General features: G+C 51.1%; 1 protein-coding gene across 3 annotated transcripts; it reads left to right on the top strand.

Moving 5' to 3' along the window:
* The first annotated feature begins 99 nt into the window (after positions 1 to 99).
* wdr62 (WD repeat domain 62) lies at positions 100 to 13,547 on the top strand. Of its 3 annotated transcripts, none has more exons than XM_055028977.1 (31): positions 100 to 196; positions 280 to 381; positions 1,742 to 1,833; positions 2,293 to 2,413; positions 2,487 to 2,654; positions 3,378 to 3,515; positions 3,612 to 3,794; positions 3,860 to 4,020; positions 4,095 to 4,281; positions 4,564 to 4,695; positions 5,095 to 5,258; positions 5,499 to 5,590; positions 5,688 to 5,813; positions 5,922 to 5,992; positions 6,303 to 6,424; positions 6,492 to 6,567; positions 6,795 to 6,906; positions 7,186 to 7,249; positions 7,323 to 7,418; positions 7,487 to 7,581; positions 7,972 to 8,024; positions 8,133 to 8,327; positions 8,443 to 8,513; positions 8,588 to 8,730; positions 9,451 to 9,564; positions 9,635 to 9,958; positions 11,160 to 11,424; positions 12,409 to 12,560; positions 12,829 to 12,936; positions 13,021 to 13,118; positions 13,209 to 13,547. In XM_055028977.1, the coding sequence occupies exons 2-31, from the start codon at positions 298 to 300 to the stop codon at positions 13,404 to 13,406; spliced, it is 4,005 nt and encodes a 1,334-aa protein (XP_054884952.1). In that variant the 5' UTR covers positions 100 to 196; positions 280 to 297; the 3' UTR covers positions 13,407 to 13,547. The 3 variants fall into 3 exon arrangements, with proteins under 3 accessions (XP_054884952.1, XP_054884950.1, XP_054884951.1); XM_055028975.1 differs by having other exon boundaries at positions 9,418 to 9,564; XM_055028976.1 differs by having other exon boundaries at positions 105 to 196; positions 285 to 381; positions 9,418 to 9,564.
* Positions 13,548 to 13,760: the final 213 nt, after the last annotated feature.

Here is a 13,760-nt window from a genome sequence, read left to right as displayed (position 1 = left end):
TAAGGGGCTTTTTCTTTATCCTCATTGGCTGGTTGTTTCGCTTGAATAAATCCCTAGTAGCTTATTGGCTGGTTGTTCAGTCGGTGGGCGGGGCTCAGTTTGAACCTCGGTCCCGCTACGGACATCGGTATCAAATTTCCTGCTGCCATCATGGCGACCAGCAGAAGCTTGTTGTGAACAAAACTTTCTGAACAAAGTGAGATATATTTTTGCGCTTTTGCTGAGCATTAAAGGATTTTCCGAGGCTCTTTTATTTATGTTTTTGTTCTCTCTCGAAAGTTTAGCGCACTTGCCGGTATGGCCGATAGAGCGGAGAGGAGGAGGCAGCCAGCGGGGCGGAAGAGCCGGCAGAGCCAGCCGAGGAAGAGCTCCAGCGCCCGGGTACAGTCTTGAGCTACAGCCGTTAGCAGTTAGAACCGTTAGCTGGTTCCCCGCGGCGTTTTTGAGATGTTCTAACTGTTCTGAGAAGCGAGAACCGAATTATTTTTTGGAGGAAAAAAGCCTTTGTCAATTATCCGAGTTTAAAAAATGCTGGTTAAATAGTTTAATCGCAGCAGCAAGGGAAAGTTTGGGCAACAACACACAAGTAGGCCACCGGTGTTGCGGTAAATTCTGTCACCCTCACATCAGAGGATCAACGGCTCCGGGTTCAGGATCCCGTTAAAGGGATGTTTATATTTGCTCCCATGTTTTAAACCCCGATAGTTGAAATTATTTCTATGCTTTCAGTTTATAAGAACATCTGGGTTTAAAAGATGTTAATTAGACAGGAAATGTAAAAATATTACTGGGTAATTAATTGTAGGTTACAGGAAAACCTTGACAGTGAAACGCTAATTAAACCCACAACTAGTCTTAACGACAAATTAAAATTAAAATGAATGTTAATTATTTACACTTGTTTAGTCCAAAGTAAGTCAGCATCAGGGGCCACAAATGCTAATATTTTAACCCCACAGATACATAAATGTAAGATTTCTTCATTGATGTTATCAATGCTGCTACATTGGATTTAATGGTTTCAACATGAATTAAAAGATTTTAAATTGTTTAACATTCATATGTAAGATTTTAAGGAGCTGACAAGTTTACTTTGTAAAAGTTCAAAGAACAATATTCATAGATAGATTGTATTGTTACCACAGCAACAATCTGACGCTGAGAGTTTAATAGTTTGAGCCGTTTGTTCACAAATACAAATGAATAAACTCCAATAATAACTGATTGCTTATAGGTTGGCCAGTTAATCTACTTTAATCTCCAGATTAAATCCAACAGAAGCTGCTAGAGGTTCTGATGTTCTAGCAGCAAGAGGGGCCCGCGGGTCAGGTTCTGCCCCAGGCCTGTGTGATTGGGGCATAAACTATAGAAGATAACCTTATCTTCTATAAACTTATGTTTTATTCATAAATCTGCTCCTCCAGTGAAACGCTCAGAGCAACAGAGACTCTTGCAATCTGACTTCTGCACTGCGGGAAACCCTGCAATCTTTATTTTCCACCAAGTTGTAAATTCCTTTTTTCTATGTTTTGTATTTAAATCCAGTCTGTCATGAAATTCTCCTAGAAGTTTGTTTTTAAGGTTAAAAAGTATCTAAAATGAGCAGCAACAGTACGTTAGCTTAGCATAGGACAGCCTCCAGTCAGAGGCCTGATTAGCAGCAGCTTTAGCTTCATGTGACTGTTTGTGACGTCAGACGGTGAACGGTTTGATCTTCAGCTCTCTGGTCTGTTTGCTTCAGGTGACTCTGGAAAAGGTTCTTGGGATCAGCCCATTGGTCAGCAGCTTCTTGACCTCTGACCCTAACTCTGGCCGTATTGCCTATCCTGCAGGGTGAGTGCCACGTCAGGTTCACCTTCAAATCTGACTAAACTGGTGTCAGACGTTTGTGCAGCAAAGAGTTTTGTTTGTGCCGCAGTCATTTCAAAGATTTTAAATGTCTCTAGAGGTCATTAAAGGTCAACCACCTAATTCAGACAACTTTGGTGCCAATCAATCAACTCGACTTTGTTTGTATGCTTTTGAAAATATTGATCATGACCTCTGTAAACTTGATCAATAAATATCTGTAAGATAGTATCGGTACAAACTAAAGCTTTTACGAACATTTGAGGCCAGTTTAGTTGGGGGTCTGGCGTCACACGGGCCTGGAGACATTCAGCCGCCACTGGAGCCGTTTATGCATTTATGTTTATCCAGTTTTATTTAATGTGTTTATTGATTTGTTCAGAATAAATTTCTTCATATTGAAACGATTTGAGCAGCGTGTGATGTGATGCTGTTCCTCTCCAGGTGTGTGGTGGTGCTGTTGGACCCACAGAACAACAAGCAGGATCACATCATCAACGCCTCCAGGAAACCCTTCACCGCTCTCAGCTTTTCTCCTGACGGGAAGCACCTGGCGACCGGAGAGGTGAGCCACAAACCGGACGCCTCTTGGTGCCTGGCTTGTTTTGGTGTTCTCACGTCGCCCCCTGCTGTTCCAGAGCGGCCACATGCCCTGCGTCCGGGTGTGGGAGGTGGGCGGAGGCCAGGTGGCTGAAGTCCAGGCCCATAAGTACGGCGTGTCCTGCGTGGCGTTCTCCTGCAGCGGCTCCTATGTGGTCTCTGTGGGGTTCCAGCACGACCGGACCATCAGTGTGTGGGACTGGAGGGTGAGAACGCGCACACACACACACACACACACACACACACACACACACACACACACACACACACACACACACACACACACACCTGGGTGGGTTCTGAGTCCCAGCTGGTTTTATACCCAATGATCCTTTAACACCCAGGCTTTCCTTACTGGGACTAAATCTGTGCGTTTGATTGGACAGATGAATTAAATCACAACCTGATTGTTCAATCCCGTTGACTGGAAGTGAAAGAAACTGGTTCTCTAGGAAAATGTCCCTCCAGAACAGATTTATTTCTTCATATTCTTCTGTAATTAAAGCCTTAAAATGTCTGACTATTTTTTTAAAAAAGTAAATTGCCATTAAATATGTTTGTCAGATGTTCTTTGACTCAAAGCGATTGGGTCACAGAACATCTGACCCAATCGCTACTATTGTAGCTCTAAACACTAAAAGGCTTTTTGGGAGATAGAATGAAGGTCGTTTGGAAAAATGATGTTGATATTTGCAAAATCCGACCCAGTAGCAAAAGTTCTGGAGGCCAGAGCAGCAAACCCAGTTTATTATCTTTATTTTCAGTCCATAAAACACTACATTTTATTTATGTAGTGTTTAGTGGAGCTAAATTCTTATAATTGGAGGTTCTGGATTGTTTTCTGCTACATTATTATATTATTGTTTATGTCTTTCCATTCCTACTTGTTGCTAACGTTCTGCCTTACCTTGACCTTTGACCCTGAGCAGAAAGGCTCCATCATCGCCACCAACAAGGTGTCCAGCAGAGTCTTCTCCGTCTCCGTCTCCCAGGACAGCAGCTACTTCGTCACCGCGGGAAACCGACACGTAAAGTTCTGGGACCTGGACGGTTCCAAGGACCGGCGGGTCAGCTGACGTCTCCTCGGCCAATCGCAGCCCTGCTCCCTGCAGACGCCTGCAGGGCGCGCGCCTGGCTCTCACCTGCTCCCTCTCTGCTCCCAGGTGAACAGCACTGTGCCGCTGATTGGTCGGTCCGGGTTGCTAGGTGACCATAAGAACAGCGTGTTCTGCGGAGTGGCGTGTGGGCGGGGCCAAGCGGCGAGCAACACGTACTGCGTCACCGCCGCCGGGGTCCTGTGTCTGTTCAACAGCAGCCGGCAGCTGGAGGCCTGGGTGGACCTGAAGGTCAGAGGTCGTGACATTGGCACGTCGGGGGCGTTCCCGGGATAACTCCGCCTCTTGTCCTGCAGACGGCGGCGGCCAGCGGCCTGGCGGTCAGCGAGGACTGGGTGTTCTGCGGCTGCGCAGACGGAGTGATCCGGGTTTTCCGGCCGGCCGGCCTGCAGTACGTGGGAACGCTGCCGCGGCCGCACCGCCTGGGCGTGGATCTGACCCGGAGCGCGCCGCACAGGTCGGAACGCCGCCACCCCTCTGACCGGCGCCGCCGCTCCCCCTCTGACCTCTGACCTCCTGCTCCCACAACAGCCCGCCTCCCGCCGGCTCCGAGGTGGTGCATCCCGACACCCTGGCGCTGACCTTCGACCCCAGAGGGCAGCGGCTCAGCTGCGTGTACACGGACCACAGTGTGTACGTCTGGGACGTGGCGGACGTGAAGAACGCCTGGAGGCTGCACTCGGCTCTGTACCACAGCAGCTGCGTGTGGAACATCCAGGTCAGGAAGATCATCAATATCCTGATCGGCCGTCAATCATCATCCTGTTGGTTTACAGTCACTCTCCTCTAAATCATCACGGATTCACCCACACATCTCATCACTCCAGCAGAAAATGTTCAGGTTTACCTGAAGGAAATGCAGCTTTGGAAGCAGGAAAACCTGGGCTGGATCCGCCGGATTGATCAGATATCAACGTTATGAAGTTATTAATAAATCAGGGAACTTTGGCACCAGAAGGATAACGGTTTATGTTTAATCCAGTGACGGTTTGTTTTCCAGGTTTATCCGGAGCTGCAGGATCCGTCTCATGCCTCCCTGCCGCCGTCGTCCTTCCTCACCTGTTCCTCTGATAACACCATCAGACTGTGGCACTCTGACGCCCCCATCAGGCAGAGGAACCAGTACAGCCAGGTGAGACTGGACCTGTTCCCAGTGGCTTCAGGTGATTCGAATAATCACAATTAATCCAGGCTAAAACACCGAAGGAGAGTCAAAGATCAGCGGGATGTTTGTTTAGTTATGATTCTTTTTTTTTAAAGTCTTTATTTTGTATTTTTATTCTTTGGGAACGTCGGTTTGAAACTAAATCGGTTTATTCTACTTTCATTTTAATCAGAACTTTGCAGTTTGGTGACAGACAGTTTTTAAAGAATAAAGAAAAAATCCCAGGACTGTTGCAGCAAGCCGGGCAGCAGGCCGGGCAGCTGGCCGGGCAGCTGGCTGGGCGCTCCGGTTCTGTTGGTTCAGCCGGGTCCAGTCAGTGAATCTGGTAGTTCGTCCTCAGGCTGTAGCGGGTCGTTGTGTTTCCAGGAGCTGCTGAAGATCCTGTATGTGGGGGAAGACGTGCAGCGCCTGCATGCGGCAGGGGAGCGGGCCGAGGCCGACGGGCCGGACGGGAAGGCCGGGATTCGGGTGCTGGGGATCAGTCCGGACGGGAAGCACCTGGCGGCCGGAGACCGCTGTGGGAACCTGAGGTGAGAAACCGCTGCGCAGACCCTCATGGTTCTCATCAGAACTGGACGTTAGCCGTTATCCAGCAGCGCCTTCAGGTTCTGAAGGTTCACCAATGAATCGGTCACCTGATGAGTTGGTCGGCCGCTTTAGAACGCCGCCAGGGTTAAATCTTCATGTTCTCCTGAACAAGCTGCTTTGCTCTGCAGCTTGGTGTCCATCAGGTTTCCTTCCTGTAACCGAGTGATGCCTCCTGTTTACAGGATCTTTGATCTGACAAGCCTGACTGAGCTGCTGAAGATCGAGGCTCACGACTCTGAGGTCCTCTGTTTGGAGTTTTCTCCTCTGTCCTCAGGTGAGAGCCAAGCTGCTGCTCCACGTTGCCATGCTGACGTCTGAATGCAGGACCGCTTCCTGTAGAAAGGCTGACTTCCTGTTTTCTTCCTGTTCAGGAGTGAAGCTGCTGGCCTCAGCCAGCAGAGATCGGCTCATCCACGTCTTCAACCAGGAGAAGAACTACAACCTCCAGCAGACCCTGAACGACCACTCCGCCTCCATCACCGCCGTCAAGTTCACCGGTGAGGGCGGGGCCAGCCAGGCGCCGCTCCTATTGGCTGCTCCGGTGCCAACGTTAGCAACCAGCTAATGTTCAGGGAACATTCAGCTTCTGCTTGTTCTGGGTGCAGGTCAGAGTCCAGAGGTCCAGCTGGTGAGCTGTGGAGCCGACAAGAGCATCTACGTCCAGACGGCCGAGCAGGTTGGACCCTGAACGCACCACGGCTGCATCTCATTGCGTCTCAGGAACTCTGGGCTTCATGTCTCCATCGCAGCGTCTCTGTCAGTCAGAAGTTGAACCAAAAGAATCCATTTATGAACAAGTGATGAGAGTAAAATGATTGGAATGAAGCCGAGATGCTGAGAGGAACGTTACTGAGTCGATGAACTTCAGTTTAATAAATATGGAAAAGATGCGTTTCAGCATCAGAACCGTTTTATCTCATTAAAATGATTCCGGGACTCCTGAGCCGCTCCACTGATTCTGGTTCTGGTTCTGGTTCTTTGCCCAGACACCAGACGGGTCGCTGTTCTCCCGGCGCCACCATGTGGTGGAGAAGACCACACTGTACGACATGGACCTGGACCCGACCGGGACGCGCGTCTCTGTGGCGTGTCAGGACAGAAACGTCAGGTACAGACCGACCGGCGCGCTCGACCTGTTTGACCTTTGATCCTCTGACTCCGCGCTGCCTCCTCAGGGTTTACAGTGTGGAGACGGGAAAGCTGGAGCGCAGCCTGAAGGGCTCGGCGAGCGACGAGGGAGCCCTGCTCAAGGTAACCGGAACCGGGTCTGGCCGACCTCTATCTGACCTCTGGCCGACCTCTATCTGACCTCTGGCCGACCTCTATCTGACCTCTGGCCAACCTCTATCTGACCTCGGGCCGACCTCTATCTGACCTCTGGCCGACCTCTATCTGACCTCTGGCCAACCTCTATCTGACCTCGGGCCGACCTCTATCTGACCTCTGGACGACCTCTATCTGACCTCTGGCCGTCGCAGGTTCACTCGGACCCGTCCGGATCGTTCTTCGCCACCAGCTGCTCCGATAAGAACATCGGCATCTTCGACGCGGAGACGGGCGAGTGCGTCGCCACGCTGTTTGGTCACTCAGGTGAGGAGGGAAATGACCCGCTGGACGGATCGCGGCTCCTCAGAAAGCCTGACCTGCTGGTTCTGATTCTAGCCGATGTGGTTCTGTTATCGATGCGCCTCCTCTAGAATTGCCAACGTTAAATGTTGTGTATCATGATGTGATGGAGAAAAATCTAATTTTAGGTCCAAATTCTGATGCTTTTAAAGACTAAAATAAAAAATGAACACAAACTGTAAAATAACATTTCCGACAGAAAAAAACTTGCTGCTGACCTTTTGACCTCTGTGTGTTGCTCAGAGCTGGTTAGCTGCATGCGGTTCAGCCAAGACTGCAGACATCTGATCTCAGCGTCCGGAGACAGGTAACCTCCGACACGGCGGCCCGTCCGGCCGTGACCTCTGACCCCACTCTGACCTCCGTCTGATGTTCTGCAGCTGCGTGTTCGTGTGGCGCCTGGACCCCCAGATGAGCAGCACCATGAGGAAGAAGCGGGCCGCGGGGCCGAGAGGCCCCCAGCAGCCCAGCATCAGGTGGGTGGCGTTCCCGGAGGCGACAGCAGGGGGCGCCGGCCACTTCAGCCACTCTGTCTGTGTTCCAGGAGGGAGACCTTCATCACCGTCCCCGCCGCCCAGCTGCCTCTGGAGGAGGAGGAGGAGGATCAGCGGACCCCTGGGGGACCGGAGCCCCCTGCTGGTGAGTGAGCAGATCATTGGTTTATTTCTAATAAGTTCTTAAACATAATGGAGGGATTAAAAAACTCAAATATTCCCCAGTGATCAGGAGGTAAAAATGTTCCAGTGGACGCATGCAGACTGGATCGAGAACAGTTTGTCATGCTGACGAGACAAACTGAATATATTTCCACGCAGCAGAACCTGCTGCTGGCAGAGCAGTTTGTGGGGGATTTTATTTAGTTTTATCACGACGGGGGCTGGAGCTGCACTGGATTAATAACAAACCATCAGGACGATTTGGCTACCAGACATGTTTGTTTCATAGCTGGTGACTGAAAATCACTTAAATCATTAATTATTGAGATCTTGCTAAATGTTCCACCTTCATGAACTGAACTTTGTTTTTCAGAGACGCTGCTACTGGAGACCAACGGGAAGATGCCCATGTGGTTCCGGAAGCTGGTCGGTTCCCTCTAATCCCGACCGTATTGGACGGTTCTGGATACCAGACCGGTTCTGGATACCGGACCAGTTCTGTGTGGATTCTTTAATGTCGGATTTTGTCTGCAGGCCGACGCCGAGGCCTCCTCCATCGACCAATCGGATGCGGAGCCCAGCCAGGTGCGCAGCCGGTGGGCGGAGCCTCTGAACCCGCTGACCTTCTGCTCCAGCCTGAACGCCAGCCCTGAGGAAGAGGAGGAGGAGGAAGAGTTCCACCCTCAGAGCCTGGACAGCCTGCTGGGAGACGAAGAGGAGGAGGAGGAGGTAGGCGGGACACCTGGACGATGTCATAAGCTGTGTGTGATGTCATGAGCTGTATGTGATGTCATGAGCTGTGTGTGATGTCATCAACTTTGTGTGAACTTGGTGTGGCTTTCAGGTGCTGCAGACGGCCGGCGGAAACCAGACCTTCATCCTCCAGTCGGACGGCAGCCCCGCCCTGTCCGACAGGTAAGCCCCGCCCCCTCAGCCCTGGCCCAGCGTTGCGGTTCTGTTCAGATCTTAACCTGGGCTTTCTGTTCCAGGGACTTCAAGGTGGAGGCTGGGGCCGATCCCACGCTGGAGGTCAGAGGTCAGGGGGCGGAGCCTGTGTGGAGGACACACCCCAGTCCCGACTCGGCCTGCTCCGAAGGGTCGACAGGAAGTCTGGAGCCGCAGCACGACACCGGTAAAGGCACCGTGGATCTCTGGGGGGATCCAGGGGCCTGAGGCCCCAGTGGGGGGGATCCAGAGGCCTGAGGCCCCAGTGGGGGGGATCCAGAGGCCTGAGGCCCCAGTGGGGGGGGATCCAGAGGCCTGAGGCCCCAGTGGGGGGGATCCAGAGGCCTGAGGCCCCAGTGGGGGGGGATCCAGAGGCCTGAGGCCCCAGGGGGGGGGATCCAGGGTTTTCTCCTTTCTGCTGTTTCTAAAAGCTCTCCAAGCAGCAACCAAAGGTGAGCTCCAGCAGGTTTGGTCAGCTGGTTTTCCTGCTGTACAATGGCTGCTGGAGAAGACTCACCATCCAGAAGCCACTTGCTGCATTCTGCTTGTTTGTGCAGGAGGCTCCACTTCTGCTTTTCAAAGATGTTATATTATTGTGCATGTTTGCAGCCATTTTGACTATCAGTGTAAATGTAGCTTCAGCAGCAGCTGCTTTGAAATGTCTCTGCATGTTTTGTATAGGCCATAATATACAAAACATGTATAGGCCACTAAAGGAGACAGAATCAGCTGGCTTAAGAGAATCCATCATGGCTGCCTGAAGCAAAATGACCCGAAAGGTTCTGCAGAACCTAAAGTTTGGATCTAAAATATAGAAGTTTAACGTGGGTTTTCAAAATAAAGGCGTCATATTTAGAAGTGCGTCTTGCTGCAGGATGTTCTGATCCGAACTGCTCCTCTCCGTCAGACACCGACTCCCTGAGCCAGTGCAGCTCTGTGGGCAGTTTGGGTCCGGAGGACGACGAGGACCGGAACTCTCTCAAGAACCACTTTGAGAGTTTGGCCTCCAGTCTGGCTGAAGGTAAGAACCTCCCGACCCGACCCGACTTCCCGCTGCTGCTTCCCGCTCTGAGCGCCGTGCGGTTCTGCAGAACGCTTCGATACGGACCTGACGGCGCTGCGTCCGGCCCAGGAGAAGCCCTTCCTGAACCCGCGCCTCAGCATCTCCACCCGCTTCCTGTCCCGCTTCCAGGACCGACTCCGGTCCATTCCCCGCGGCCCGGCGCTGCCCGAACGCCGCGCTGACGCCGACGCGGTTCTGGTGTGCTCCAGGGTCCGGCCCGGCCGGATCACAGGGAGGATCTCTGAAGAGAGCAACTCGAACCCGAAGATCGGATCAGAACTCCAGATGAGATCCGAGCACAGCGGCGCCATCGGGTTTCTGGGTTCGACTCTGAGAGAAAACGCTGATGGAGGTGAGTTCTGATCCGGTCCAGTCTGGGTTTATTCCTGTTTAACTGTGAACATATTTATTTGGGCTCCACGTTGTTTTACTGGTTTTGATGGTTTCTCTAAACCTCTGATAGCAGATTCACAATTAGCTAACGATGCAGAAACATTTCATTCCATAATTACAGCAGAATCATCCATTCAGGCTCCACGGCTAATGCTAACGCTACGTCACTCTCTACCTTTGCATCATGTTGATAAAAACGATGCTGGACTGTTTATGTAATAATGTTCTGTCCTCAAGGAGCTAACAGCTAGCATACAGTGCTATCATTAGCAAAGGTATTATGCTACTGCTAGCAAAACAGCAGCCAGGACATCAGACACAGTAAATGAACATGAGCGGCTTCCCACTTTGCTTTGACTGAACCACTTCCAGCTTGTTCTGCAGGAATAAAACAGAACAGCCTGAAAGATGCGATCAAATGAAACCGTGTCTAAGTTTCAGGATTTTCTTTGAACCTGATGTTGGTGATAAACCAGGCAGCAGGTCGGTTTGTTCAGACGGTTCTGTTTGGATTCGTGAGCTGAAAACCAAGTTGTCTGACCCAAACGGTCCGGTTCCGTTGAACTTTGAGGGACCGGATCCGCTTCAGAAACTCTTGTTTGGAAGCCGGACCGGCTGGACCGGTTCTGCTTCAGATCAGCTGAAGGTTGACGTGTTCAGACCGGTTCTGAACACTCGGATCGTCGCCCCGATACCAATCAGACCTGGAAGGCGCCGGTCGGGTTTCACGGATCCATTTCTGGTCCGTCCCGGAGGCCGGGCCGCCTCCCTGAGGAACTCCAGATAAATTCACGTGTGCCGTTCGCCAACAGGGAGTGTTGGTGTGACCGCAGTGGGAGGTAGAGCGGTCCCAGGTAGCAGAGCTTCCTGTGGGATTTCCCATGAGCCCCGGCGGCGGGCGACCCGCAGACGACACACGGTGCTGGTGCTGCGGTGCAGGAAGACGCTGGGAGGTGTGTGAGCGACTCGCGGTGTCTCTCATGGTGCAGCCGAGGCTTCTGGGTGAAGGTTTCTCTCCTGATCAGCAGATGATTTCCTATCAGTCGCATCAGGGCCGAATCGGTCTGATAATCATCTGATGGAGCACAACTTCAGCGTTTCCTCTCTGACTCACCTGAGTCAGGTTCACCGCCTCACCTGTTTCTGTTTCCACCAATCAGACGTCACGTCCAGAACAGCCAACTGCGGCGCCACGTCTTCAGTAAAGGAGGAGTCCCGCCTCTCCAAACCCGCCTGCTGCCCCCTGGAGGAGAACAAGGAGAACCAACAGACCACGCCCACATCCCCACAGGCTCCGCCCTCATCTCCGCCCTGCTCCCCACAGGCTCCGCCCACATCTCCGCCCTGCTCCCCACAGGCTCCGCCCACATCTCCGCCCACATTCCCACAGGCTCCGCCCCTCTCCCAGCAGGAGCAGGGCAGCAGGTAAGAAGCTCCATGGCTGCAGCCTGCAGGGGCCTCATGTATAAAGCGCTAAAAATGTGCAGCGCCATATTTTACGCACAAGTCGGCATGTATAAAAATTCACTTCAAAGTTTGCATAAACACACGTTTTCTCTACCGTGAAAATGTTCAGGAGCCACACAAATTTATTCTGTGAACTATAATAAACTACAAAGCGTCAAAATTCACCTAAATCTACTGAAATCTGACGACATTCAGTTATTTAGAGCAGGAAGCAGCAAACCCGACGTGTTCATGATTTCAATATTTTATTGTTTAAACCAAACTGAAGCGCATTCATCCTCAGACAATAAGCTAAATAAAATTAAAACCTCACTGGGATGTCATTTCATTCTCATTGAAAGAAGAAACTGGGCTGATCAGCAGATTAACTCAAACCTGCTGATTAAAAGTAATCAATAGGTTTGATTATTGAAGGTGATCAGACAGTCTCAGGTATGTCAGTAGTTGCATAAAGGTACCTGAAGAGAACATGGAGCCATTGATCGTATTGATCTGCTGGTTTATTGGCGTTTAGAGAATCAGACTGATGATCCTGGAGCTCTGAGCAGAACTTAGAGCCATGCGGTACTGGTACCGGTACCGGTACCGGTCCAGCTGCAGTCATCCTTCAGTCCAGTCGCCTTATGGACATGGATCATTCTCCCATTTAGAATAATCGTCCACATGAAAAACTTATTTATTTTATTGATTCCATTTTGTCCTGATTCGCCGTCATGTTAAACTCCGAGTTCATGCAGGTCCTTGAAATCCTTGAAAGTGCTTTAATTTGAGTTCAGTGTTTAAGGTTTGCTTTGGAAAACCAGCCGTTTCCATAGCAACACGTTGTTTTCTCGCTGTTGAAGTTAAAGCAGACCAAACTTTTCTTGCTTTGGGTTTATAAGTTATTGGCAATCACTGTTTTTAAAGTTAAACGTTGTTATTGATCAGTTTTCTCCGGTGTAGCGTGCAGGTTTTGGCCACGCCCCCTGCTGTGACAGGGCGTTGGTGCAGCGCCAGCAGCCTGGACGAGACGCCGACCAACAGGACACTAACCCAGAGCCCAGCGCCACCTGGGGGACGGAAAGGGGCGGAGCCAGGAGGTCCGACTGATCCAGGTGGGCTTCCGTAGTTCAGTGATGCTTTTATTGAGTTAAACTTTGAGTTCAGATCAACTGAGAGAGGCTTTGAGTTTCCCTTCTAAAGTTTCTTAAGAAAAAATTGGGAGAGAAATGGCATTAAAATTTTAACTTTGAAGCCGACGTTGGTTCGGTCCGGTCCGGTTGGGTCCGGTCCGGTTGGGTCCGGTCCGGTCCGGTCCGGTTGGGTCCGGTCCGGTCCGGTCCGGTTGGGTTCTGCTGAAGGCAAAAGTTATTTTATTTTCAGATGTTTCTGCTGCACCCGATTCGTCGGCCTTTGCCCCGCCCACTTCCTCCTCCTCCCCCGGGTCAGAGAGGCTCCGCCCCCAGGCAGACAGTGACACCTGTCGGACAGGTAAATCCTCGGATTGTCTCCATGGAGACGCTCTTTGCTCTGAAATGATAAAATCAGGTTTTTATTTTTGTTTTTCTGCTTCAGGTGCAGAGGGGGCGGAGCCTGTCAGCCTGCAGCGCTGTCAGCAGGCCGCCACCGCTCTGCGCCAGGCAACACGGCGAGCCGTCGTCCTGTTCCGCCAGGTTGGCGTCGTTCTCACGGCGGCCATGTTTAGACGATTTGGATCACTCGTCTGATTTCTCTGATTCTCCGTTGACGTTTTTTCCCGGCAGGTTTGCGGCTCTGAGCCGTCAGAAAGCTGCTCCGTCCTGCAGGAAGCCGCCGCCGCCGCTCACAGGGAGCTGCAGGCGGTGCTGCCGTGCGGCGGCGCCCCCTCTGGTCAGACGCAGGATGAGCAGACGATGTCACTCCTGGAGAAATACTCTGAGCTCCTGGTTCAGATGACTCAAAACAAACTGAATAAAATCTGAACGGTACGAAGCCGACAAACCCCCGGAATAAAAGCACCTTATTGTTTTACCAGCAGTATTTTATTTTTACTTTAAATCACTGACTGATTTTGAAACTGAAACTGTCTTTTAAATTCGTAATAAACTTTGTGTTATGATGAACATATTTCACAGATTTTTATCCTGCTATAGGATTTGAAATTCAGATTTTCCTCAGGAAACTTTATTTTGCTGCAGCTCAAATCAAAGATCAGGCAGATAAACAGACTTTATTGTTCATAACCCAAAGCAGGAGGATGATGACGATGAAGCACCGGAGAACAGAGCAGATTTCAGATGGTCCCAACACGCCCTCATTCATACCTTTTCTGTTTC

The sequence above is a fragment of the Poeciliopsis prolifica genome, unplaced genomic scaffold (assembly GCF_027474105.1).
Source record: "Poeciliopsis prolifica strain line A6 unplaced genomic scaffold, Auburn_PproV2 SCAFFOLD004, whole genome shotgun sequence".
NCBI classification, from domain to species: domain Eukaryota; kingdom Metazoa; phylum Chordata; class Actinopteri; order Cyprinodontiformes; family Poeciliidae; genus Poeciliopsis; species Poeciliopsis prolifica.
Note: the sequence above shows the minus strand (reverse complement) of the source record. Positions and strands in the feature narration are given on the sequence as shown.

Bases quoted from the DNA above. Each gene is read 5' to 3' on its own strand.
- wdr62 (XM_055028975.1), top strand. From the start codon at position 298: ATGGCCGATAGAGCGGAGAGGAGGAGGCAGCCAGCGGGGCGGAAGAGC. The intron at 1,834-2,292 runs GTGAGTGCCACG...GTTCCTCTCCAG, and splicing joins CGTATTGCCTATCCTGCAGG to GTGTGTGGTGGTGCTGTTGG. The intron at 7,250-7,322 runs GTAACCTCCGAC...GATGTTCTGCAG, and splicing joins ATCTCAGCGTCCGGAGACAG to CTGCGTGTTCGTGTGGCGCC.